This window comes from Corvus kubaryi, unplaced genomic scaffold (assembly GCF_017639235.1).
Source record: "Corvus kubaryi isolate FWS band 111438036 unplaced genomic scaffold, C.kubaryi_AGA036_p1.0 37398, whole genome shotgun sequence".
In the NCBI taxonomy this organism is placed as follows: domain Eukaryota; kingdom Metazoa; phylum Chordata; class Aves; order Passeriformes; family Corvidae; genus Corvus; species Corvus kubaryi.
The window spans coordinates 16,667,479-16,694,880 of record NW_024581137.1 but is presented as its reverse complement, the minus strand read 5'-3'; the positions used below and the strand labels follow the sequence as shown (position 1 = coordinate 16,694,880).

Here is a 27,402-nt window from a genome sequence, read left to right as displayed (position 1 = left end):
TGATCGGAAGTCAGCCTAGTCTGTCTGTCTGCAAAGAATCAATTCAAAACCTCAGACAAATGACATGGCAGGTAGCCAGCGTACCTGTGGGACACCTTCTAGCAGTGCACAGACACAGGTCTTCCTGAGACAGAGGCCACACCTATATTTTTGATAAAACTATGACACCCTGTCAGAAATAGTTCTGCCAATTTAGCTATTTTCATCAATATTTTTATTAGCTGCTTCCTAGTTCTGTAGTGTGGAGAAGCTCAGTCAACAACTAACATCTAACAAGGAATAGATTCCTATTCTTCTAAAACTCTTTTTATTCCCAGCTATTTGAAAATATATATATGACTTTTATTCTGAAAGAAACACAAGGACTGAACAGGTCCTGACCCTTTAGATTGAATTCTGTCTGCACCAGTCATGCACTGCCATGGAGTAAATCAAATTTAGCTACAATTTCCTCTCTCTGGTGCAATGATTAGAGCATCCTACTGTATCAGCAGGAAAAGAACTAATGCTGACAGACATAGACATAGTCTTGACAGTCTTCCCTCCCCAGCACTGAAAAGGGAACACAGTGGGAAAAGAAAAAAAAAAAAACCAGCATAAACAAGGCTAAGAATAACTAAGGAACTTTCCTTTGAGCTCACCTTTCACATTGCACTTGAAGGTTTGGCTCACTACTCCTGTGTTGTTTTCTTTTTCCGCCGGCCACTCATAGACATAGACTGTAGTCCGAGAGGATCCAGCATCAAGGACGATTCCATACTGGGGATTAAAAAATAATACATTAGATGAAGAAAGAAACAATGACAGCTTAAATGCCCATGTGCAGCTGCACTTCACTGCACCACTAGGCATTTAGAAAATGCATGCACAGTGTATTATTTACAAGAGAGATTAATTCTAGTGTTAGGCGCTTAGGCATGAATCCAACAGCCAAGCACAGAATGAATCTGGCTGCAAACCAAGGAACATACTACATATATTCAATAATTAATTCAGTGGGGATGGAGAATGCTCATCTCCTTTCAGCATCAGGTTCAAAACCCACACTGACAGATAACACTGTGTTAGGACCTGATTTTGCAGCAAATTCATTTCCCTTTATCCCAGTCCATCCCTGAATGCTGAAGGGTTTGATATCTACGCACAGACTTTAGACTCGAGGATGCACGTAAAGCTATGAGCAAAGAGGTAAAGTACATAATAGTCGACAGTAAGAATGATGTAACAAGTCTGGTTCTTTCCTAATTGCCCCATAAACCTCTCCCTTTGAGTGGTTTAGGCAGTCCACCTGAGAGCTTGCCTCTGAGAACAGGTTGTGCCAGAGTATGAGACAACAAAGACAGAAAGAGAGTCAATATTGCCCCATGATTATTTATTAAATAAATGAGAGAGATTTAAATTCCTTGCCCCAGGTCCCTTGGACTTTGGGATTAAAGCACAGGTTTCTCTATCCCATCCCACTGCTCACCAGACCAGTTTTCCCCGTTTCCCATATTTTATGGCAGCAGAAAACTGTAGTAACTGGGAAGGCAATCTCAATAAAGGGAAGCAAACTGAAATTTTGGTATCCTCTTTATGATCCCTAAAAGTATGTTTAGCTCTTCCTAAGTCACCTAATTGGTAGGAGTCACACAGTGTAGGGTTCATTTTTCTGTCAGCTTTTTTCTTTTGAAACAGACAGATGCCCAGGAGCCTGACAAAACTGAAAAATGAGAGCCTCCATCTGTCTACAAAGCAGTAAGATCCCCTGTAGCAGGTTGATAAATTTCATCCCACTGCCTCCCTGGGGACCAACAAGTCCAACCGGGAAGGATCACTGCTTCAGGTGGCAAACCATTCAGCTTCCACACCTGATTATTCCCAGCCTCTACTGTAATCCTAAAAACTCCTGGTCCCCAAATAATACCAGCAATACCAGTCCAGTCTGTTTCACAGAGGACTGTTAGATAATGAAAATTTCATTTATATTTATGCAGACAATATTTACCCATATCCACTAAAAGATTAAAGGCTCCACAGATACTATCAAACCACCACATCATTGGATTCTGTTTCAGTAACTGCTTTAGCAAAGATAATTTGAGTGTATTTCCTCTCCTTGGAAGAGATGAGCACTCTGGAGGTACATAACACAGTAATGGTCAATCTGCTTAAGGACTACTAATTAAAACTAGTCTCAGTCAGCTTAAAGTGCCAACCATAAGCTTTTAACTTGGCTCCTTTTAGAGCTAACCATCATACCCAAGTAGGGCTGGAAGATAACAGAAGTATTTTTACCTCAGTTAACTGGGAGCTTTTCAACCTACTTCCTCCCTCCCCTGCATTTTCCAGCTTCATTCTGAAAGTAAGAGATTTCCATCCTGAAGAGTAGTGGTACCCTCTTTTGAATTAATGCATGACCGACAATTTTATTGTCTTTCTCCTCCTCCTCCTCTATTTTTTCTATACAGCCTCTTGCTTCCTTTAAAAGAGATGCTCATTTTGGAAAGGTCTCTTGGACCCATTTCAGGGTGACTCTTGAGGCTCCTCAGGACTTGTGTGAGTTCACTGTGTGCAAACTGGCCCATGCAGCCTCAAGAAGTGGTGATCAGCGACAACTGTGCCACATGCTAGGATTAAAATTAATCTTTAATTCAAAAAGCAGAAATGACAGATGACACTGCATCTTAAGAAGGTGAGAGAATTCTACCTGCCTTGTCTTAGCAGGCTGCAAAAGACAAACTGGCTGGATTAAATTTTTCCAGGGATGTTAGATTTCTGACCAAGTTGCAAGTTGGATCACCTTTGGCTGCCCTTTAAGGACAAGCAATGCCTTCCTGCTTTGAAATGCTCTGTGTGGGACTAGGAGCATAGGAAAACCCTTACCCCAGACTAGCAGCTATTAAAGAACAGAACTGCTTTTTCTCCCTTTCCTTTCTACTTCAGCCTTCCCACAGAATATTTCCATCATCAAAAAGGCCTAGTGATTCCCTAACACCTAGGAACTGCACCATTTAGTCAATGGACTAGATTGGTCAGACAAGACGGGGAGACAACATCAACCCAGAAAAGCTTCAGAGTTCTGTTTTCTAGTCCAGAAGAAAAAAGAAAGAAGGGGGGGGGAATAAGGAAAAAGGAAAAAGCTTATTATGGGAATATGGCTTTGTGGGTGCATCCTGAAGAGTAGCAATCTCAACAGATAAGCAAGCACAAGCCCCAGGATTAATCACCTTTCCAGCCTGAGTATCATTCCTATAGGAGGACGTAGAGCTGCACAAACCCTTAAAGCAGGCACAGTTAAGATGGGTCACCTGCCTTCCAATCACTTTGGAAACTGCCAAGAGAAGCTAACAAGCTAAACCAGTTACAGGGAAAATGGAGGCCACAAAAGTGGATCTACGCATGCAGGCTTCAATTCAGCTACATAGGTTTGAACAATTTTTAATCAAGTATAACATCCACAAACAATGCAAAACACTTCCTAAGAGCCAAAAGAGATGTGCAAAATTTAGGTGTTGAAAACTTTAGCATCCTGAGAGGCAAATTAAAGAAATACAATAATGAAGTGGGTTGTTTTTTTCTGTAGGGCTCACAAAACAGCAATAGACAAACAGATTTTTTTTTTTTTTTGACTGGTCCAAAGGCTCATTACATTCAGAGCTATCATCATTTACAATTTCAGGCTTCTCCACTGAGGATGTTTGTGTTTTCTTCATCACTCTTCTCACTTCATGATATGTATCAGTGAGTCATGAGTTGTTTCAGTGCCCCAGCCTCATGCAATGGGCAGGCCCTTCCTTCACTAATCACTGGCTCAATCTTCAGATAATCCAACCATCAAGGATCCAAAATATTCAATTTTGCAACAACAGTTTAAAACATCAAGGCCATAGCATATAATTTATCTCTTGTGCCACAATAGATGCTCTCAACATACATCTTGGGAAAGAGCTCTTATGCCACAGGTAACACAAACAGTAGTAACAGAAGAACAAGGCCATTTACAAACAGTAAGTCTGCTTTAATCATGTTGTTGCCATATTTAATTTTAACCAACCATTATGTTCAGGACACTGTAATTTCCAGGCTCCATTGTATCAGCCAGGTACTGGAGGGTTTCACTGGCATGCCAAGGTCCTCCTTCTATCTGTGAATTTCTTGTGAGAATAAATCACTCACTGAGGAGGACTCAGTGTTTCAGGAATCAAAAACAGGGTCCTCCTTATCACCTGCATTAGCAGGCTTACAGCCCAAACTCAAATCCAAAGCCAAGGAACACCCAGTAGAGGAAACACCAGCCTTCCTCCAGAACCAGCTGTGAAGCTGTGATTCAGTAAGCAAACCTCCCCACTTAAACCAGCTCCAGATAGCCCAGGTGGTTCCAATGCTTCCTCAAAGAGTAACATAAACAGTTTTATCATTCTGAATGTGAAACTGAATTAATGACAAACACAAGAGGTGTGTAGGCTGTCTTTTAGATAGTGGCTTCAGCCTTTTCCTGGTGTCAGATGGGATACATGTGAGCCCAGTCTTGCCTTGCATGAAAATTGGTGGGATGTGAGGCTGCTGCACGCAGCCATTTGGGGCTCAACGGAGCATATACTTGATGCACTGTGTCCCCATGCAAGATCCCAGCACTCTCCCCCTGCCACACCACATAAACATATAAACCGGGTATCAGAATACAGTTTTATCCCATTGTCTGACTCACACACCACGAAATGATTCAGACAAAGCCAAAGGTGTTTATAATCCCATGAAGTGCAATGAGGCATTAGCCTATCGTTATCAGGATGTGAACTATCCAGTTAAATACACATGCAGATGGAAAGGTAGAAGAGACTTCCAAGAAAAATCTGACAAGAGGATCGTGGGAAAAAACCAGAACTCAGCATGCCAGGCTGCACAGCTTCTCTAGAAGGGCATTTTCTACAGCTTTTCCTCAGTTGTGTACATCCCTCATTGAAGAGCCTGCACACGTTTCACAGCACAAGGCAAAGCCTGAACTTCAGAGTGTTTCAGTTTGTCTTTTGCAGTTTACTCTGTCCCCCCTAATGAAGTTGGTTTGCTTCTGTTAATTTCCAGCAAGTCCCAACACGTGGTAGAGGACCGAGTGCAAACTTAGAGCCCAAATGCATTTGATACACAGGAGCAATTTGCAAAGATGTCAGCATAAACTTCCCAGCTGTGCTAGGGGGAAGAATTTAAACTCTGGGTATTTCCCACTTCAAAATTAGTTTAAAATTACTTTCAATCTCTGGCAAAAATAAAGAAAAAAATTTGGACTTTCAATCCTGAAGAAGACATTATGTGGTAGCCACCACAGAGAGGGAACCAAGAAATACTTTTCCTGCTTTGCCACTGACTCTTGACCAATTCTCTTTTTCTCTCAGCTTCAGTTTTCCAATGATGATATGATTAAACATTAATTTATGGCTGTAAGCTCATTTGAATCACCCCATAAAAATGAGTTTAGAAAGGCACATTATTAAATATCAGTTCAAAACATTGTTCTCCTTCCTGAGGTATCCTAAGACTTACCTTAAGCCCTGGGGAGAGGACCTGTTGCTGGTTTATCTGAATCACTGCAATAGCAATAACAAGAACTATGCTTAGAAGAAGGAACACTTGAGCAACAACACTCGGGGTTCTGGTGAGCATCCTGAAACGACAAAACGGGAGACACTTGGGGAACTTGAAAGGATTCTGCAATTCTCTCTTAAAGCTTGAAGCCCTGAATCAGTGGAAACTCATAAAATCTAATTTCATCAACTGGATTACCTAGTGGAAATTCCATCTTCTCCTCAAGAACTGCCTGGTGTTTTGCAACCACTAACTTTTTATTGTCTGGAAGGTCTGTGTCTATATTGTCATGCTAATGATGCCAGATTTCACCCTCAGCCTGCCCATTTTCCACGGTGCCTACGTGTAGGTGCCTGCTCCCCACCTCCCACGCCTGAGGAAACGCAGGCTGTGGGCAGGCAGGCCGGGGCTGGTGCTCACCCAACTCTTCCCTGTGCTCCGGCAACACGGACACAACCAGGGCCACACAGACCCCTGAGGGAGGCTGCTGAGTGCAGCTGATGTTTCTGCCAGAGATGCAAGGTCGGTGTCTTGACAAGAGATACAGGCTTCTTCAGCAAGAAAAAAATGAAAAATAAAAAAGGAGGTTTTAAGAACATTAAAGTAGGCATGCTTCTGCTAACAGCTGATGAAATATGTGTGTGTGTATTACTGAGGAGCCTATTCATATCATGCTGCACTGCACATAAAATATAAAATATACAGTTTAACTCTGAGATGTTGCAATGGAAAATTACTAAATCTAAGTAAATCTAACATGGTTATGTCGGACAAACCCTAAGGTGACATGAAACATGCATACTAACAGTAAGGCTATTTATATGTTCATATCCTCTAGAAAAGTTTCCTAGAATTCAAACGTGGTTTAGGTTTTCTGGAATTTCTGCTCATCCTTTTTTTTCCCACATCCCTGACCAGACATCTCTTAACCCCAAGAGCCCATTCAGTACCTCTGAATACTGACAGTCCACATATCAAAATCCTTATGCTCCTCAGGGGTTGAGGAGGAAGGAGGCAGCTGGAGGGATATGGCAAGCTTAGAAGTGTTAGAGGAATGCAACAAGGAGAACTTTCCTGTCTTATTTCAGAAACCATTTGTTTTGGCATAGAAAAATCAACGTAGCCTGGCGTGATCTATCCTGAGTCACATCTCCTAATTCTTCCATACTGATTGTTGAACATACCAGTGGCTGCTCAGGACTGTCCTATTCTTTCAGCAGTCACCAGTGCCAGTCTGTGCTGAGGACAGGAGCTTAAAGGTGGTCTCCAGTCCGTGGCCAGAGCACAACTGTGTCAGCCCCATTGTACCTGCAACACGTGGTCTTGTCCTTAGCTCCAACCAGAGCCAAAAGGCTGAGGGAGAGGGCAGAACAAATGCTTCTCCCACAGTTTCCATTTTCTAAACCCCATGGGCTCTTCAGCCTGGGTACCCATGGTCCAACATCTGTGTTCACATTCAAAAGAGAAAAAAGAAGCTTGTTTTGTTCTGGGAGTAGCTTCACACTGAGCTTTGCGTATTGCTACTGCCTTCCTTCTTTGTCTTGCTACTTCTGTTCCAAAAACTGGCTCAGATTGGCTTTTGGTAACTCTTTGTTTCAGTTTGACACATCTTACTTCCAAAACATCGTTTTTTACATTCATTAACTCCCTTTTCTAAATCCATATAGGCTCCTTGTGGAGCCTATCTACTCTTCCAATACTTTCTTTCTTGGCTTGGTAATAGCTTTGTCATCTTAATTGTCAGTTAGTTTTAAGGGAAAATTACCAGCCACATTGGTGATCTATCTACTTCTCTTCATTGCTTTACTATTCTGAGGCATTGAAACATCATGTACACAAATGCACAAATGACAGAAATCTTTTTTTTACTCTTAGAAAATGTGCTAACACCTCCACTGTAACCTGCAAATAATGTCAGGACATACCAATTAGAAGTATTTCTACAGATCAATTCCTCTTTGAAAGGAGAGGGCAGATTCTTAGCTACACATTTATGAATAGCCATCTGGATAAAATACTTTAGGGGGACAAAAAGTCACTTTCTTTAGCTTTCAATTGTACATGGATATATCTATATAACATTGTAAAGTGACTGAAAGAGAACTATCTGCTCACAAGCTAATATATACCAGTCACTCCTGGATCAAAGCACTGATATTCAGTGCTGGAAAAAAACAAGTCGTCATCAAAGAAAAACATGCAGGACAAATGACTCTTTGAAAAACTGAAGCATTACTAAAAAGCAAAGCAATAATGACCATTAGACTATTAACACTTAAGTCTTGAATGATTAAATATTTTCTGCTCCCATTTCTGGGAACTGGAAATTTTGGCTTGTTGAATTTCCCATGTGCTTCCCTGGTACTGGGATTTGTCTTCATCAGAGGTGATTTTTCTCTTTTCAAAAATTTTTTTTGAGAGGGAGAATATAAGGTAAGGGCAGACGTCTTAAGACATTCCTCATACAATCTCGTCCCACCAGCAATCAGGACAATTTCATCAGAGATAATCTGCAAATCCTGATTTACACAATAGCCTCTGTACCAAAAGGGCACCTTACACTCCATGCCCCCTAGAAGTCATCACACAGCTAATACCTTTGCTATCCTGCTCTGGCTACACTCAGATCTAAGGCTCACACACGCACCAGGCAATGCAGTCACACTTGCCCATTCAGTGAAATCTGTAGAGACACCAGAGAGGAGTTCATTCACTCCACCGTTTAAACACAGTTGTAATGTTAGGAACTCGTTGCTATCGTTGTACGCTTGTTGGCAAAAAAATAAAAGATGTTAACAGAGTATCAAAAAACAGTTGCATTCCATTACTAAAACAACATCATCCTGAACCAAGAAAGAGCATAAATACATATTTTCCACACCCAGTTAAGTACACTGGGCCACACATGAGCACACTGGAAGGATCACTTTCTACACCTTACCTGCAAGCAAAAGGAATTCCTGCCTGCAAAGGGAAATGCACCCAACTTCTTCATGCCACCAACATTTTAACCAAGTTAAATGCACACCAGTAAAAATGACTGTGCTGAAATTCCTTTTCCCAAGTAACTTGAAACATCAGATCCACTTCTTTTAGGTACTGACCTGTTTGTTCATAGGGTGGGTAAGCAAGCACCTTTCTTCACGCTGTAACCTGAGAGATACAAACACGTTACCATTTTTTTCAGACGAGGTCGACAGGTCGATGTTTTAAGTGCTGGGGGAAAAAAAACCAACCAACCAACCACAAAACTAATCCCATAGCACCAAAAACCCAACATCGACAGCACTTTAAACCCCGTGATGAAAACCTGCGAGGAGGTTTCACACGCCTCTCTTCGGAGGAGAAATTAAGTAAAAACAAGCACATGGACACAAAATTGCGGGTCAAGCTTTCCCTCTCCGCCGTCCTGGGTGAGAAAGCTTCACACGATTATGTGTTTTGCGAGAAAACACCAAATTATCCCCCCAGGATAACGTCGGAGAGACAGAGCGACACCCCCGCCGCGACGCCCGAGGCGGTAGTCGCCCACCCCCTCACCTCAGCCCGGCCCCCGATCCGGGGATCCCGGCTCCCACCGCATCCCCAGCTACCTCCGCAAGCCGGGCTTCCCCGCCCCGTCCCGGGATGAGGAGCGACGGGAGCCGGCTGCACCCTCGGAGCAGCTGCGAGCGCCTCTCTCCCGGCAGGATTTGTGGAGAGTCACCGGGTGGGTGCCCGCCCGCTGCTCCTGTACCTCCGAACAGATGGAAAACAAACAAACGAAAAAACAACTTGCAAGTTAAAAAAAAAAAAAATCCGGATGAACTGACTGAAGTGGAGGGAGGAGATCTGCGGCGAGGGGACGCATGCGAGGCGTCGCCGCAGCGGGAGATGCGGCGGGGGCTGCGCCCGGCGAGGGATGCGCCGGGGCAGCGGGGCTGGGAGAACCCCCCGTGGCACTGCTGTGCCTCTCTCCCCTCCCCTCCTCCGGCGGCTCCTCGCTTTCCGGAAACGCCGCTCGGGATTTGACGGCAGCTGGTGCGGCAGGGTGTTGTGGCTGGCCGCCCCTAAATCATATTGCTCAGCTCCCTCCCAAAGCGAGGCCAGAAAGGGGTTTGTCTAGAGGTGGGTGAAAGAATCCCTGAGTCTTCTAAAAGGAACAGGTGCTTTCTGAGGAAGGAATTTCTCAGACCCCAGAAATCAGCAGCCCCTCCACTCTTAGGGCTACGTTTCCATCCAGGTTCGAGCATACAGGCACCACTGATTTTGTAGTTTTGCTGGAGTTCTTGCCAAACCTAGGCTGCTCCATGGACCAAGCACATTCCCAGAAACAGTGTCACAGGTCCTGCCCTGTCCAACCTGTGTGATCAGCTACAGCCAAGGATCATCCTACAGCCTGCAGGATGAGTTTGCCAGGGACACGAGCTCTGGAATCGCAGTGAGGCACTTCAGCTGCTTTGCCACCATTTGCTCATTGTTCTAGGATTCAGAGTGACATTAATGCAAAAACCCAAATGCACCTCTTTGATGCTTTTTCTTACAAAGATCTTGGAGAATTACAGTATCTTTGATTTTTTAATAAAGGAGGACAAGAAACCAGCTGCAGCCTTGTGAACCATCTGTAAGCATCCTTTCAAAATCTGCTCATTTTGGGAGCGGAGGCAATTTCCTCTTTTTGATGACAATGCATTATTAAAGCTGATTTAATGATGATCTTGGGAGATCAGTTATTTCTAGCACACGAAGACAAAGCCTCCCATCCCTCCTGATTGCCTGTCTGTTGCATGTAATTTATTTCTTTTGTATTATTTCCATTCATGTGGCATATTTTTCTTCTCCCATCCAAATGTATTTCAGGCCCTTGGTCCAACTGACTGCATTGGTCAGTCACCTGAATCTGCTCAGGTGTCCATTTAAAATGACAAGTGAACCGGATTGCTTACCCCATGGAAAAGCTTCTTATTGTTACACAATCAAACATGAACACTTTGAAATAGAAAATAAAATGTCAACCAGTCCTACACCAGTGACTAAAATGTAATGCTTACAAAGAAAGCAAACGCTATCTTCTATATCATCTACTTCTATAAAAACAGACATCCGAGATTTTTTTCTTTCTGCACCATTTCCAAGAGCTGGGCTGTTGCATGAGCTGCTCGTGACTTTTATTGCCATGCTAAAACCATGACAGCAGCATAAGTGATATGGGCTATAAAATCCCCCAGCTGGTTCAAAGTCCAGAGCACTGCTCCAAAATCAAATGGACTAGAAATAAGATTGCCCTCCAGGCATGCCCAGTGGCTGTGTTTCATTGTTTCTTCTGCTTCAACCCAGGGGACCCACCTTAGATCCCCTACTTTATCTTGTTTTCCTAAGCCTTTTTCTTTGACTTTTCTTCAGTTTCCTCCTCAGCCCATTCCACCCTTTCATAGTTCTCTTCACCTGATCCTCCGTCCCTTCGTCACTCCCAAGCCATAGATTAAGCTGGCTGCCATTTTCCCAGCCTTTGCTGAGCCTGCAGCACACATACCTCTCCTCTCCATCATTTTCTTTGCTGCAGCACCTTTTTCTTCTCTCCCATCATGTATCCTTGTTCAGATGCACTTAGTGTAACTAACTGTATTGATTTGTTTTGCTTGGACAGAATCTACCCCAGGTGTCCATTTAAAAATGACAAATGAGCTGGATTGCCAGCAGTCCCAAGGAAAAATTTATTGCTTTTGCTGCCATCGAGCATGAATACGTGGAGTAAAAATACAGTGACTGTCATTGGCAGATTCATGAATACCAGTTCCTATGATCAGTACCAAGTCTCTAGAAACTAAAATATCATGGATGTGAATAAAGTATTTGTTACAGACACATTTCTGCAATGCATTCACATTTACACAAGACACACAGCAGATACTGCCCCATTTCCCTATGGAGTGACAGCAGCAACATAGGGAGAGGAGATGGATGATTATACATCCCAAGAGACCACAGAACTTCATCTGTTCCTTGTGTAATGCTCATACAGCATTGGCTGCTGGAATATCAAGAGGCCTCAAAATATCCTCTGAAGAGACAGCAAAGGGCAAAATGGGGAGAAAACTTAATGTAAAAAATGGAGGTAAGAAGACACTGGTGGCTGCAATAAGTTTGCTTTCCTGCGTGGTACTTTGCAGTTCATAGGAATAAGATCCATCCCTCATTTCTGTTCATTCTTTGCAAGGTCCAGTAAACAGAGGGCTTCTTCTCTTCATCCTAAGGTTTTTGCACCATTTGTGTTGCTTTTTGCACTGCCTTTTCCACCATTTGTGTTGTCAGCAGATTGGTGTGATGCCCTTTAACTCAGCTCATCACTTCCATCAATATTCTTGGTTACTTTCCCTCAATATTGACAAAGACTGTTCATTCACAGTTTCTGCTTCCAAAGACTTACTACCTTCATGTTCACCTCTTTACCTCAGGATCAGCTGTGACAAATAGCAATGCAGGCAGAGCTGCCTGAAGAATTTGGGGCCCTCTGGGCCAGCATGAGTCACGACATTAAAATTAGGCCTTTTTGGTGACCAGCATGTTATTCCAAGGCAAAAAGCACTTTTTCTATTTGTTTCAGAAAAAAATTCTACATATTATGCATCCAAAGAATTGCAATAATGCTGGTGAAGGGTCTAGAGCACATCTTACAAGGAGCAGCTGAGGAAGCCAGTGTTGTTTAGCCTGGAGAAAAACAGGCTTAGGGGAAACCTTGTCACTCTCTAGAACTACCTGAAAGGAATGTGTAGCCAGGTGAGGGTTGGTCTCTTATCCCAAGGAACAAGTGATAGGACAAGAGGAAATTATCTCTTGTGCCAGGGGAGGTTCAGATTGGATAACAAGAAAAATTTCTTCACTAAAAGGGCTGTCAAGCATTGGAACAGGCTGCCCAGGGAAGTGGTTGAGTCACCATCCCTGGAGATATTTAAAAGACCTGTAGATGTGGTGCTTAGGGACATGGTTTAGTGGTGGATGTGGTAGTACTGGGTTAACAGTTGGACTCAGTGGTATTAAAGGTCTTTCCAGCCTGAGTGGTTCTATGATTATAGCAGCATACCACGTGAACTGTTCCATTTAGGAAGATAGCTCCCTAGGCTTTCAGGTAAGGAAGTCACAAACCATGTGTGGCCTCCACATTTAGAAGAATGCTAGATGAGATTCTTCTCAGAGATCAAGAATGCAGGTTTTTTCGTTTTACACTGTTGCAAAACAGATTTTTAATAGTCTTAAAGCATCTGCTGCCCTATAGTTCTCTAGCATTACTGACAAACACCACCACCACACGTCCATAAAGTAAATTCACAGCTATGGCATGAGAAATTCAGTTTGTGCAAAGCTCATACGTTCTCACACATTGCTCATGAGATATTCTGATTGCTTTAAGTAATCCTGGATACAGACATTGCCTTTTCTCTTTCAGTATTTCACTGATGGCTTCTTTGAAATACCTTAGACAGCTATTTGTTGGTTTATGTTTTTATTCCTTTACCAGAGCACTAAAGTTAATGATGTGTCTTCGATTTAGTTTCTGAATCTTCTGCCCCATACATATGACTCTGTGGTAGTAACAGTTTTCTGGTTTCTACATTATCTTAGGAGGCCTTGAAACAAATAAAAATTTAATTCTGAAGCTGAAGCAAAATATTTTCTAATTTATTTATTCTCTTCCTGAGGCTTAGAGCTTTATACCTTGCCTCTATTGTCCTAAGAATCAAGAGCTGCTTCAGTCAATTAAAAACCCTCAGGAACAGCCTTCATCACATGGTTATGAGCCAGCACAAGTTGTAGGCACGTAATTAGGGCAGCAGATTGCTGGGGTAGCAGAAAAAGACAGCCCTTTTGTCTATTTTGCTATGCCCGTGTTTTAGAAAGCCAAACGAGCTGCTGCGGCAGGAGAGGGTGTGTGCTTGCCATGCTGTGCTGCTGAAAGGAGAGATGCTTTCCAGGAGTAACAGTGGCTGCTCCCAGCCCTTTGCTCCCTGCCCCTCAGCTGCAAGACAAGATCATGGTGCTTTTCAGCAAACTCATCATGGTTTTTTTTTTAGCCACAGCTGCAGATTTATATGTTACGTCCTGACTTATATATCCCATTGTCATAAAACCAGACACAGGAATCTGACAAAGAAATACCATTCTCTTACAAGAAATTCACTGTTGTACTCAAAGACATGCACCACCTCCAGCGAATGGGGATAAATTTACTGAAACTACTCTTGGGACTTAATCCTTTTAAAAATTGCTGTGTGAAAAACTACTCAACATGGAATATTTCTGTGTGGTTGACCACTCTAAATGAATGTTTCACTTTCCATGGCTCAGAAGTAATTGCTGACAAGCTGCTGGTTCAGGAGAAGAGAGTCATCCCCTATGTTTTCAAAAAGTATGAAGTAGTCCTTGTAGCAACATTTCTGACATGGTTTTGTGCTCTTCCAGGAATGCATCAAATCAGCCGAATAATTCTAAAATTCCTAGATAAAATCCTTTCCATTGCAACTCCATACAGATCAAGCTATCTCTTTGAGCAGATCTGTGGATGAAAAAAGTTCTGTCACAGCTCTTTCCAAGTTCACCTGCCAGTATTGTCATTCACTGTTGCTTTGTTTCCCTAACTCTGAGCTAATATAGCAAGTTCCTTTTTCGCTTTCCATTCACTAACATTAAACTGCAGTCATTTGGGATAGTTCATAGGCTCAGAAATGCCACTGTAGCCGTTAAAGTCAGTTGTACAGAACATGAAGCCTGTGGCAGAAAACAAGCAGCACACAGAAGAGTAGAATGATCCCTGTAATAGTGATTCTAACAATCATTCCTGATGTGCAGACTCACCCTTATGTAGTTCCTGCTTGAAAATAGCCTGCACTAAACAGGTTGTTTTCTCACTAACTGAACAAATACAGAGTGACTTAATTAAATGCCTGTTTTGATTCCAACAGATTGAAAAGCCTTTTCTTATCTGGTATGGGGGAAGAGAACTTCTTGCTCAATGGAGTGCAAGGCGGGATTTGATGGAGGGCATGAGGCGTACCTTGATTGGGATGTTCCTACAACCTTGACTGTGTTTCATTATCTTCATTCACTTTTGCAGCCACAAGTACAGTATCATCTCTCCAGCCCATGGTAGTAATAGTAAATAATGCACCTGATGTGAAAAATGCATCCAGGTTTTGGCATACCTGTGAATTTCCCCTTTTTTTCATTCCCTTTGTCTCCGTTTTGGTGCCCTGAGTGTTTATGACCTGCAGAAGGGCATATCACACACACCATTTTAGCATTGACTGATGGCTTTGTGAACCTTCCAGGGAGCACCTCAGGCAGGTTTGTGCCTTGAGTCAGCCCTGGGTGTAAGCGAGTGCCAGAAACAATATAACATCTAAACAACCTCCTGCCTGCAGCTCCACTCTGCTATGTCGGTCCTGAGACATCAGCCCTGCCAGCCACAGGGCTTGTGCATGCACAGTAAAGGCAGACACGTTAAAGGCAGCTGTTGCATTGGTCAGCCCCTCATGAGAGTCCTGTCTCTGTCAAACACTGAAGTTACTTGCTTGGCCATATCAGTCCGATAAGCACAAAATAAGAAGGGTGATGATTTCATTTGGATGCTTTGAAAGTTGGTGTCGGTTTGCCCAGGTGTTTGTTTCTTTGCCTCCCCCAGTCAGGTATCCTAATGGTATCCTGTCCCACCATTCTTCCTCCAAAGCCAAATCCACTTTTTGGCCCCTCAGCTTGGCAGTCATCCTGCACCATCTTACCTGTCTTGTTTTGCTGCTCTCTCAGGCTTCTTCAGCTCAACCCACTGGTTTTGCTGTTCTGGTTTTCCTCCTTGAATGACTCACACACATAAGACCTCTCTCCAAAATGTTGCTACCTACCAGCGGTAGCAGATTCCTTTAAATAAATTCAGGACAAAAAAAAAAAATCCTCTCCTTAAAAAAGCATATGCATACACTGAATAGTCTGGGACAACAGACAGGGCACTCTCCTCTGATCTTCCCCCAGTCATGGTCTGTGCCTGTCCAGAGAGCTCTCTGAGGGAGGGATCATCTGAAATGGTAGTGGCATGGTGCCAAGAACAGTGGAGCCCTCATTTGGCCAGGGTACAGGATAGAACTGTGACTAAATACATTAATCATCACAAGCCTGAAACGGAGCTCCATGAAACCACGCATGCTTTTAGTCCAGCTGACTTCGATTAAGATCCATGAGCACAAAAGCTGAACTCCCTGGGGTCGCTTCACATCAGTGCAAACAATTATCACCCACAGGAAAACAAATCACTTCTCTATGGTTTCCAGTCTATTTTATTTGCCAAGAATAGATTAGCTTCATTTTGCACTCTATATATACAGCTTTTTACGTAGAACAGTATATGCAAGGTTTTACTTGTGAGAGGCTGCCAGACAGGCATTTTCATTTTGACTTCTATCTGCTGAGCGAGGTTAGCTGTATTTTGGGAGTGTGCCTCTGCATACTTTAATACTGTATTTTTCAGTTTGCTCCTCCTCCTTCAACACAGTAATTTAACCCCCCTTTCCAAGACTAATACAAAAGAACTAACAGATGTACGAGCTCAGACAGAAGGTGGATGTGCCTTCTTTTTAAGCATCAGTAGGAGCAGATGTCGATGAGAAGGCTGTTGGGACTGGGCTACCACACGCGAGTAATTCCTCTGAAATACCCTCTCAATTGCTGCCATCTCAGGCCTTGGAGACTCCTTGAGCCAGATGTTATATCTGGTCTAATAGCACCTCATGGACCTCTCTGCCTCTGAATGTATTTGATGGCTTTTTGAGCAAATGCTTGTGCAGCAGGCAAATCCACAAGGTGCCTGTCTGTTTCTTAAAGGTTCAAATGATGCTTGAATGCCAGAAGGGGTCTGGTTTAATCAGCTTGGCTCTCTCAGTAAGTTACAGACTTGCACAGAGAAACATGTCCAAAAAGTTCTTTTTTTAATTATCTGAGACATACTTAATTCTTTCATAAACATAGATGCTTATCCAGTGTTATAACAGTTGTGGGTTCTTTTAGGGTATATTTATGTTTGCCGACTGCTTATGATTGGATTATTAGTTTTAGTATAGAGATCAAAAATGAAAACATGAATTGCTCTAATGTCACTGTTTTAAGTTTCTAAGTCTGTTTGTGAAAGCCCAAGTAAGACTAGAAAGGTCTGCACACTAATAATTTGATACTGAACTTTAAACCCCCCTCATGGAGTATCTGAAGGAGCCTGGTCAAAGAACACTGGACTCCAACAGCATCACAGACAAAATCTCAGTGTATGTATGTGGTCTTTGCTGTGCATGAAATGTCTTTTCAACGGGTGTATACAGCAGCAAAAAGAGCTTAACTGGAATGTGAGGGGGTACAGAGGTTTTTGCTGGCTCCCTGCACAAGCTGAATTTTATCAGTACTAAACTGTCTCATAATCAGCTTGTTTACATGGATCACCATTACAGCCATACCTGGGCAGAGCTTTCTGACCCAAACGTGAGTTTGAAGCTTCACATCCTTTCAGGAGTCTGACTGTCAACACTTGCCCTGGGCCTGATCTGTGACCCACCTGCCACCTCCTGCAGGTCCCTCTGACCACTCCTTTATGTTTCTAGCAGACGTTAATTCACGCAAGGTGTAACTTTGTGAGACTTTTGGACAATAAAACACATGAGAAAACTGTGTGAATTAGGGATTCCCAGGGTCAGAATTTAACAGCCAACAAGAGTTAAAGTCTCAACCTATACACTCTGAGAAACGTAAGATTCACTTTTGCATTAAGTTACATACATTTGCATGACTCTGCACCGACTTTTAGAACAACCTCATCTTATGAGGAAATTGCATCTGTTCCTGAATACAGTTATAAGAAAAATCTAGCAGGAGAACTAGACTGTTAGTGCCACCTCGTCCTAGTAACAAACCAAAAACCACAGAGTAAGAAAGTTCAAACATTCGAGGAAAACCACAATGTTTCCATTCTTGTCTCCTTCAGAAAAGGGGCTGGCTGCTGTCACCTGGGAAGGGTCAAATAATAAGAAACATTACACCTAGTGCTGTCATGTGTGCCTGCAGTGATCATCCACATTTGTGCCACTATTCATCAAAGGTGACAGACTGGAAATTAAGGGACTGCTCAAATGAGAAGTGCTCTCCCGAATCACCAGGCTTCCAGTGAAATATATTAAGTCAGACTCAGAGGCAGCTTGCAGAAATGAGGCCAGTGGCAGCTCTCGGTTGCTGACACAATACACATGTTTACCGAAGAAGCAAGTGGGAATAGAAGTAGTACAGCATGCCCACAGCAAAGAAAAGCATGTTTGTGCTCAGCACATCAGACAGACCACCACAGAATTGTTCTGTGAAGATATGGCTTCTGTACTGCCCCCAGGAGCATGGAAACATGGCATGATGAGAAGCAGCTCTCATGAAGCACCTCATATTTCTGTAACACAAAAATGACAGGAAATGCACAGCAAATTTGTTGCTCTCAGTTATTTAATCTGTTTTCATTCCACTTCCCAATAATACCTGTCTCATCCCTTTTACCTGGGGACATCCCAATACACTTCCAAGTCAGTAGCAATTTTGCCTTGTTTAGATCTGGGTTCATGAAACAGAAAATCCAGACATGAAAGAATGTAATATTTTCTAAAGTTTCTGTTAGAGTCATTTACAGTTATCCCTGTTTTCCAGAGCAAATGCAGTTGATTTCTAGGAACTGACAGCCCACTGACAAACTGGTCTGTTGATACCATGGGATATTTATTCTTTTGAGGTCAAATTCTCTATTGATTCAACTGTACTGACTTTAATTGAATTCCATAGTCATAAATTTTACAAAGCTAAACTTCACAAACAAAATTAAAATTCTCCCATTCTTTGCAGATTTTTTCATATGTAGAAGGTAGCAATGTGAATGAATTAGTTTATGCAACAAATTCATATAACTCTTTTTCTTTGCTGATGGTTAAAGTTGATTCTAGATACATTCTCTCCCTAAGGCTGAAAATGAGACACAAAAGAAGAGTCTCATGTATTCTTCTCTTCACTCATAACAAAAAGGACATTGAGGTCTCTTCATAAATTGAAAATTTCATTACTGACTACCGACTCTGCTTTCTGCAGAGACTTTAAAAAACCTTTTTAACCTAAAAGTATTTTTAAAAATCACTCTGCTGCTAGAAGATGAAAATTTGTCAACAGAATTGGCATTTTTGATCAAAATTTTCTTTCCAAAGCACAAATATCCTTTTCAGCACAAATGACATTAAATCAGTCCACAGACAGAATGGTGAAAATGCAAGAATGGGCTGAGTTCAACAGGGCAGACTGAAAGTGCTTCACCAGCTCTCCCCTCACAATAGTTAATTGCCTGTTGGTCCCAACATTGTTGTGGGAATGGAAAGTGTGTATGTCGATCCTTACTGAAGGAGACATTAACTGGATCTGGGTCTCTCATGTCATGGAAAAGAGCTTTTAACAGACATTATTTTTGGCAAAAAGGATAGAACACCTGCCATCTGCTTAGCTTCAAAGGGTGATTTTCCTTTGCCAGTTCCCAAAAAATACCTTGATACCCATTTGGAGGAAAGGAGGACAAGCCACCCATCCTGAATGGAACAAGGTGGTTCTCAGTGACACAAAGTTAGGCTCTTCCCTCCTGGAGACAAACAGGAACTAAGACTTACTCCTCTGTATTTTCCTCTCTGTTTTCTGTGGCTGTCATTTCTGAGGAGGATGTCAAGAATCCTGTTTGGAGGCACTTCTCTGCCTCCATGCACAATTCCACATGAGAGCCACAGGGACTAGCTGATGGCTGTGCTCTTTGTCAAGAGATAAATGTGTGGGAGATACCTATTTTCTCTGCTGGGTCTGGACTTCTACCCTTAACCCCTGACTGAGCAAGGACAGTGAAGGTTTCACCACAGTATCTTGTCTCTGGATACAGGTAGCAAGGAAATAGCTATGGCAAAACCTCATTTCCTTCCCAGGGCTTGTGGTCAAGGCTCTTGGGTTAGACTGGTTTTGCCAGCTAATCCCACCCTGAAAGGCAATATAACATGGTCTGAGAAAAGAGGAAAAAACACCTATTTTTAAAAAAGTGAACAAAATTTTGTCTCCTAAAAACCAGCATTTCTTCCCAAGGTCTTTTTATTAGCTTTGTATCTAGACCTTCAGTACAAGACTACATGCAGCCAGGACAGAACTGTGCCTCTGTGAACATCTGGGGGACCAGTTATTTCATAGTCTTTGTGACTCAGAAGAAGAGTCTTAAAATGGTAGTTCCAGCTTGCTTAAAATACAGCCAAGCTGTCCACAACACTGCCTACATTGTGACCTGCTAGGCTGGGGATTGAAATGGGGGGAGAAAAAAGGTTAATGCATTCAAGGTGGGAAGAACAAACACTGGTAGGATGGTGAGCCAAGCTAAGAAACACAAAAATTTTGCTTCTTTCCAGGCAGTTTCCTTGCTGGTTTTAGAATATTATTTAGACTGAGATGTTGTGGTCAGTTTGGAAAAAAAAAATTAATAATCCTTTGTATGTTCCCAAGAGGTGAAAGATCTGCCACATCTTGTAGTGAACCACTGGTGGGCTCTAACTCACCTGGTGAAACCTGCTCTCAGATGCACAAATACTGAGAAACTCATGAGACCATATCCAGATACAAAAAGGATCCCAGAACATTTTCCCACAGCTCTTGGAAGCTTCTGTTAACTTCATTCCAGTGGCACTTTAAAATATAAAACCTACCCCTTCCAGGAAGAAAGAGAAGATTTAAATCAGGACAGGGCCTGTTAGGCAAGACAATATTGCATCAGCACAGAGACAACTACTTAAGGTTTGGCAGCTTGTGATTAATACCAAGCTCAGTTCACCTCCCAAGAAAGGTATTTTCCAATTGATTTCTATGGGCTTTGCACATGCTCTGGATTGTTCCTCTCATCCTACGCACTCAGAAATAGTAAACAAATTGGAATGAACTTAGAAGGGGGGAGAAGGGTCCCAGTTTTCCCCTATTTTTGCATAGACCAGTTCCATGGGACTTTCAGGGAGTAAGTGTCTTCTGGATATCCTTTAATCTGGTGTCTTTTTTACAGTTTTGAGAGTAGTACTGTGACACATTTGAAACATCCATTCTCTCATGCCCGACTGGCTAAGTAACCATAAGTAATAACCTTGTTCCATTGAGGAGCAGTAAAAATATACAAAAGCTGCAATTTCTCTGATTACACACCCCTACTATTAAAACATCAAAAAGACCAAAGTCTTCTGTAGGGAAAAAAAAAGGAAAAAAAAGGCCAAAAAAAAAAAAGCTAAATTTTAACTTTTCTGTATTGCTGCTGCTCACTGAAATTTCCTTCTGACAGCAGTTCAATGGTAACAGAATTGAGCAATATGCTCCACAGGAAAAGATAACAAAGAATCGATGTCTAAACAATTTCAGGATCATCTCTGAATTTGATGTCCAGCGGATTAGTTTATATCATAATGATTCCTCGGTCCTATTTTAAGCATCTTAGAGAAGAACACTTTGTAACCCAGTTAAAATGCTTCTTTATCAGACAGAAATCAATATCCAACAAAGCAGCAATGATGTCTCCCAAATTTTGTTAATGCTCACTACGGGAACACTTAAAATATTAATCTGAGGGAACCCACTGCAAAATTGAGCAAGTTTTAAATAATCCAGCATGGTAAAAGGAGCTTCTAACAATTTGCTGAGAGAAAATAAGATTATCTCTTCCTGGGAAGAGCCTGGGAAAAGGAGATTGTCTGGGAAAAGGAGATTGCCTGTTCTTCCTTCCCTCACACAGACAGACCAGTTCTGGGTGGCTGGGCCTGTTTGACTTGGTCTTGAGACAAGGCAACTCTCAACACCTCTTGGAAATATAAGAGAATAGCTCATCTATATATATCTATACATATATGCATACATACACACACATATTTATATATATATATTTATGCCTGTGGGCATCAGGTATCCTCAGCTGTGTTTTTGGAGTAGGGCTCCTAGGACAGTGTTGTGCTTGATTCCATGCACAGCACATGAATCTTCATTGTAGTGGCTGGATATATTAACATACTAACAGTACAGCCACAGGCACCTTGAATGATGGCCAATACTGAGAAGCACATACTGACAAGCTGAGGATTGCACACAGCTCTCTTGGATTAAATCATCCTTGACTTGATTTCATCCCTCATTATACTCATTTTTCTTAACATTTTGCTAAAGTCCACTGTGCTTCTACTTACAACTTTCTGACCCTTTCATTAATGACCCTCATCAGCTGGTGTTTTTTTTTTAATTCAGAGCAGCTCCAGCTACCTCTGTTACACTCTGCAGATCTGCATTCTAACTTACCTCTATTCTCATGTCCCTGGAGTTCGTTCAATGTACTCTTCTTGCCTAGCTATACAAAAGGGTAGCTGGACATACAACATCTTAGTGCAGCTGTGGTCCTACCTTCCAGGACCTTGTATCCAGCACTGCAAAACACAATTATGGCTGTTTAGCCATTTGGAAAAATCCTCCCTCTCCTTTTCTAATGCACGTGAGTGTGGCACTGACTATCAGACAGTTTCTCAGACTTAGAAAAGCCAATACAGGAAAGAAAAATGAAGGCTAACTGGAAGAGAGGGATCTGGTCTGAGTCGAGCATAAAGAAGCTCACAACAGCTTGAAGAAGAATAGAAGAAATTACCTGTTTTGTTGATGTAACAGATCAAAAGCTATTCATCTTGAATGGCCTTTGCACAGCAAAGTGTTCACAAGGGGAACGTTTCTCATCCCTCTCCCTCTCTAAACTGGAATGGATGGGGCATTCTCCTGCAAACATTGCAGGAATAAAAATGGGATTCTCCTGTCCTGATCAGCCAAGTACATTTCTTATCTGTGGCAGCAGAAAAAATTAAGTGCTGGAAAAAGTATTGCACAAACTGCAACTTAGGGGGCTTCACAATCACTCTTGTTTAGTACCAATTGTTTTAAATGATCCAGTGGATCACTGATGGAATGGGGAATAAAAGGGATGATTGCATCACATGCTTGAGAGAGAAAAGGTGCATAGACTCACCCACTGGGTGTTCCAGGACAGGCACTGAGAAATTTTGTACTGCCTAATTTAGAAACAGACTCTGATCTTTTTCCTCAGTTGCAAGGGTGATTAAACTCTGAGCTAATTAAACTGCATAGTAATTACCTTGCTTGTTTTAATGTGTCCTCTAAAAATTGTACTGCTGTATTTGTCATACTGCTGAGGGCTTATAAAATACTTCTAATTTTTTGCTGCTGCTGTTCAGAGGGAACTCCTGGGGCTTGCAACACTTGCAGCCTTTGCTGCTCAGACCCATTTCTGCTGGGAGCCAGATGACCCTGGGCAGCAGAGAAGCTGCAAGCACCAGTCAGGAACAGAAAATACCCAGAAAACCTGAAAAGAAAGAAGTTAGTGACCAAATAAAATTCTCCTGTTCAGCTGGTGAATCTGAAAACAGCAAGAGAAGAATATTGTCTCCACGAGGAGGCAACTGTGCACATTCTGGTGTAAGGTCAGCTTGTGGCTTTGGTGCCTGGTCCATGCAGGGCCCATGTGGGATTGTTTGGATGGCACCACTAGCCTTCACACCCTGTGCCTGGAGCAGGGTGTCTGAGCAAGGGAGGACCATGGCTTGCACCTGTCCTCCTCCTTGCCATCTTTGGCTCAGCTGATGACCACAGGGCTGGGAGGGCAGAGGGGGAGAATACCAACCACTTCCAGTGTGTCACCCTCTCTCTCCTCTCACAGGGAAGTGAGTAACAGTGTTTTCACACTCTCCCCTGCTTATATCTTTGCTTGCATTTCCTCTGCTAGTCATCCCACACAAAACCAGCCCTTCCTCGGGCAGCACCACCCTGCCTTCAGTGGGAGTGTGAGTGGAAATGGAGTAACAATCCACACTTGGGTTATAGCTGTGGGAAAACAACTTCATCCTCATAAGAGTTTGGTTATAACCACATCTTCATATTAGCAAGCTATTTAAAACATAAAAGAAAATGTCTCTCTTCTGCTTAGCTGTGGTATCTTAGGCTGTGTTCCAGCCAAGGAGTGCCTGATAAAGACTCTGTATTTTTCCATTAATTAAGATGCTTTAATTAATTGGGACAGCTAATTTGAATTAGCTCTAGGAATAGGTATAGCCCTCAAGAGAGCAAAGAACAATGACTGCAGTTAATTCAGAATAGATGAAGGAAATCTCTGCTTTAGGAGAGGCATTCAACCCTATAGACCAAGGCATCACTGGATGCACAGCTGCTCATTTAAATGCACCAGGTTTTGTTTTGTTTTATTTTATTTTTTTACAGACAGTGCTTGTTTGTCCTTTCAGGCGTTACAGTCACGGGGGTTTTTTACCCCATTATGTGATCACAGCTAGGTTTCTGCCCGGACAAAAAAAGATACTTTCGACAACCCTGTATTACCTTCATATGACACAAGAACTAGAAAGAATTCCCTGGCTGTGTCTTTCCGGTGCTGGCACGTCGCATTTCCCCCAGCCCCGAGGCAGTCGGGTCATTAGCAGTTCTTTCCATTACTGCCTTTCTTTCACCACACTGAGGGACCACATGTGAAAAACCAACATTCTGATGGCACATAGCGGGCTCACCCACCTTGTTAGAGCAGGAAGCAAGGGTGGAAGATGAGATCAGAAGCCTCTGAAGTAGCAGGAGATCCAGGGCTGATTCCATAGATGATTCCTGATTCAGAATGGGCAAAGAGCCTTTCCAAGGAGGAAAGCTGGATTAGGGGTGCAGAAAACAATCAGAGGTATTTGCTTTCTCTTTTGCACAAGCACACTCCTCTCAAGAACAGAGGTGAGAGGGGAAAACAAGGGGCAAATTTCGATCAGCCATTGTGATTATTCGAGCAGTAGCTTTGCATTTTAAACTCCCTGGTGCGTTTATCTCTGCAGGAAGAACTTGTTCCACAGAACAGGTAGGTCTGTCTGCAGGTGCAGACAAATCTATAGATCATTGTTCTTTACACTGAAACACGGCAATAGGCTGGCCTGTGGAAGGATTTTGATGCTAGATACTAAAAAGAAAGTGTTCACTCAAGAGTGAAATGTTCTAGCTAACCAAAAACTGCCGCAGCCAGGATAGAGTCCTTATCACTGGCACAGGTGTGCAGATAACAGCAGCCTCCAAGCCCAACAAAATACAGCTATTTTAGAAATAGCAGGAACTTCTCCTTCTTGTACAAACAGCTGCAGTTGGACATTGTTGAAAAGGCCAGAGAATATTTGCTTTTTTCCCACCCTGACATGAATCCTTCACATCAGATATGAAGCAGGATCCCAAGCCAATGACTTGGATTTCTTGAGACTATGCTTCTTTTTTTCCCCAGGAAATACCACTTTGAGCTCAACAAACATGTCATCCCGTCCTAACAGAAGCAGAGGTTCTGCAGAACACTCATGTAAAACATAAAACAGCAGATTAAAATATTTTTAAGCTTTCTGCAGATCAGTCAATCCAGTTTTCTCCAGGAGCACACTGGAACAAGAACATGAAACTATGCTTGCAAAAGTCTCCATGGGGATAACCACCCTAGATTCAAATAAGGGCATTGCATTCCCCACTTTTCACCCTGTATAATATTGTAAACCCCTATCAGCCCTGTATGAGGTACCTCACTCACTACCTGAAGGACCCCAAAAAGCTGGCCAGCATCAACATGAGAATGACAGTTTTCAACAGATTTTTCAGTTCGTCATTTTTCCAGAAAACATGGATTTGTTTGGGTGTTTCTTTGCTGCTGGGGGGTGGCACTTTTAGCTCTTTTGTTTAAAAATAGTCATCTATTTAAAAACCTGATTGCTACTAAGTACACCAGGAAGGCTCCTTCAAGTAAACAATTAGACAATTACAATGGAAGATATTAAAATAAGGTTTCTGTGATATGATGGGATTGATTTAAGAGGGTTACAGGAAGATGGAGCCTGCTGTTCTGTGACAAATTATTTCCCTGAGAAAACTCAGTAAGGGAAACATAATCACATAATGGAATTGATCTTGAAATATCACTAGCTCCTGGATTTGGAAATCAGCAGCCCCCCAGTGACCTTGTATTTAGTATCTTTATTCATGAATTAGGAAGAGAAAAGGTAAACACATAAAGGATAAACCAGTAGACAAGAAGGGCAATGTCAGGCTTGTTTAGTCCATGGGGAACTCAAATGGAAAGAGATCTGATTAGAGAAGTGAATTGGGATGTTAACAGGCTACATCAAAAAAACAAGTCTAATGAGTCATTTAAGGCAGGACGGAATGGAGACCTGCAGAACGACAGAGCGAGGCAAGCAGAAGCTGAAGGTAAAACAGAACTTATTGAAGCAATTTAGGGTCACATCAGAAGTACACCTGGTGCCCACCTGTCCCTAAGAGCCCTTTGCTTCTCAAACACTGCTGCACTCAAACATCAGCCCAGATCATCAAAACAAAAAAATCAAGAGTGGAAGTGCTTACTGTGCTTTCTCACCCCCTTCACCTTGAAAAATGTTTTTGCTTATGGCATCTCATCACAGGCTGTCCCCTGAGGCCACTGGTAACACCAGTTAGCCTTTGGGACAACTCTCATGGTGGCAAGCAGGTAGGAAAATCTGCTTCTGTCCATGAAAACCAGTGTACTTGGGGCTCCAGAGACTGGCAGTGGCTGTGGTTCCAGAAGGGATTGATTTCATTCAGGAGTTCACATGAGCATCAGGAAATGCCAGGACCCTGTTCCCTAGGACACTGAAAACTGTGCCCACAAGATGAGCAAAACCAGGAAGGCTACGTGGTGGAAACGTCAGGCTTGAACTCCATGGCCAAAACTGAACGGGCAACTATTGCACTTAAAGCAACTACAAAATCTTTGTTGAGTGCTAAATAACACCACAGGGTGTTCATCAGGATGTGGGCTGGAGGAAGCACCAACTTCTCCCACGTATGGCAAAGTGAGGAGATGTGAAAGAGGCTACAGCCCTCTCAAACAGCAGCTTTTGAGCTTTCCATCTACATCCCTCCCTCCCTGTGCAAAAACGCTGCTGGCAAACAAATGTACACCAGGGTGAGTGGTACTCACGGTTTTCCAGCATCTTCCTTACTGGAGGATGGGGAAAAGCTGCTGTCCCAGCTACTTCAGCCGGTAGGAAAATCCAGAGACGGACACAACGAGTGATGGCTGCCCGATTTGGCTTTGCCAGCGTTACAGTCTCCCCGTATTCCCCGTGGAGCGAGAGTGGCACCTGGTGGTCACATCACCCTCGCACTAGCCAGAAGGAATTTTTTTTTTACTATTTTTTTTGAATGCTTGGTAGAATGAAAAAGATGGAGGAGCACTTGGTATAAAGCAGTCCTGATTAACTAGATCAGTGACAACCGCTGGCTGCAATTAGTCCTGTAACTCATTATTTTCCAACGCCCCTTGTCATTCAAATAGTGCCAATTGACAACTGTTGTTGCAACACACCCACTGCACGGGCCTCCCTACCCACTCATTATGCTCCTGTGAGTGGAAAGGAAGGAATGAGGACCTGTCCTAGCTTGCCGAAAACATGTTGGTTTTTTTTTTCCTAGCTTCTCAAAAAATATTCAGGGCTTTCTATGCAGGCAGAAATAAAATAAGTCTGTTTCCAATCAGCTACCAAATGCACATCCCTAGAGATGCTCAGGGCCACATGTGCCTTGGAAGAAAATATTGTTATTCTCCTTCTGTCTGTCATTGAGACATTCTGTGCCTCGGCAGGACATGACTTCTCTATGTCCCTGCACTCTGCAAACCCTGTGAATAATAGATGTGCTCCGAGGCAGAACTTC

General features: G+C 42.7%; 1 protein-coding gene across 9 annotated transcripts in view; it reads right to left on the bottom strand.

Moving 5' to 3' along the window:
- The window catches only part of ENTPD3 (ectonucleoside triphosphate diphosphohydrolase 3), a 38,807-nt gene extending 12,003 nt beyond the window's left edge, over positions 1–26,804 (bottom strand). For 2 of the 9 annotated variants that reach the window (XR_006018529.1, XM_042043255.1), the window contains exons 1-7: positions 26,669–26,804; positions 24,214–24,323; positions 9,156–9,292; positions 8,667–8,715; positions 5,983–6,113; positions 5,521–5,641; positions 642–759 (exon numbers count right to left, since the gene is read on the bottom strand). Coding sequence is in view for 8 of the 9 variants with exons in the window: in XM_042043255.1 (XP_041899189.1) it covers positions 642–759; positions 5,521–5,641; positions 5,983–6,113; positions 8,667–8,715; positions 9,156–9,292; positions 24,214–24,323; positions 26,669–26,681 (679 nt within the window). In the remaining variant the exon portion in view is untranslated. The other 7 variants (XM_042043256.1, XM_042043258.1, XM_042043263.1 and 4 more) reach the window with 7 other exon arrangements.
- Between the last annotated feature and the right edge of the window lie 598 nt (positions 26,805–27,402).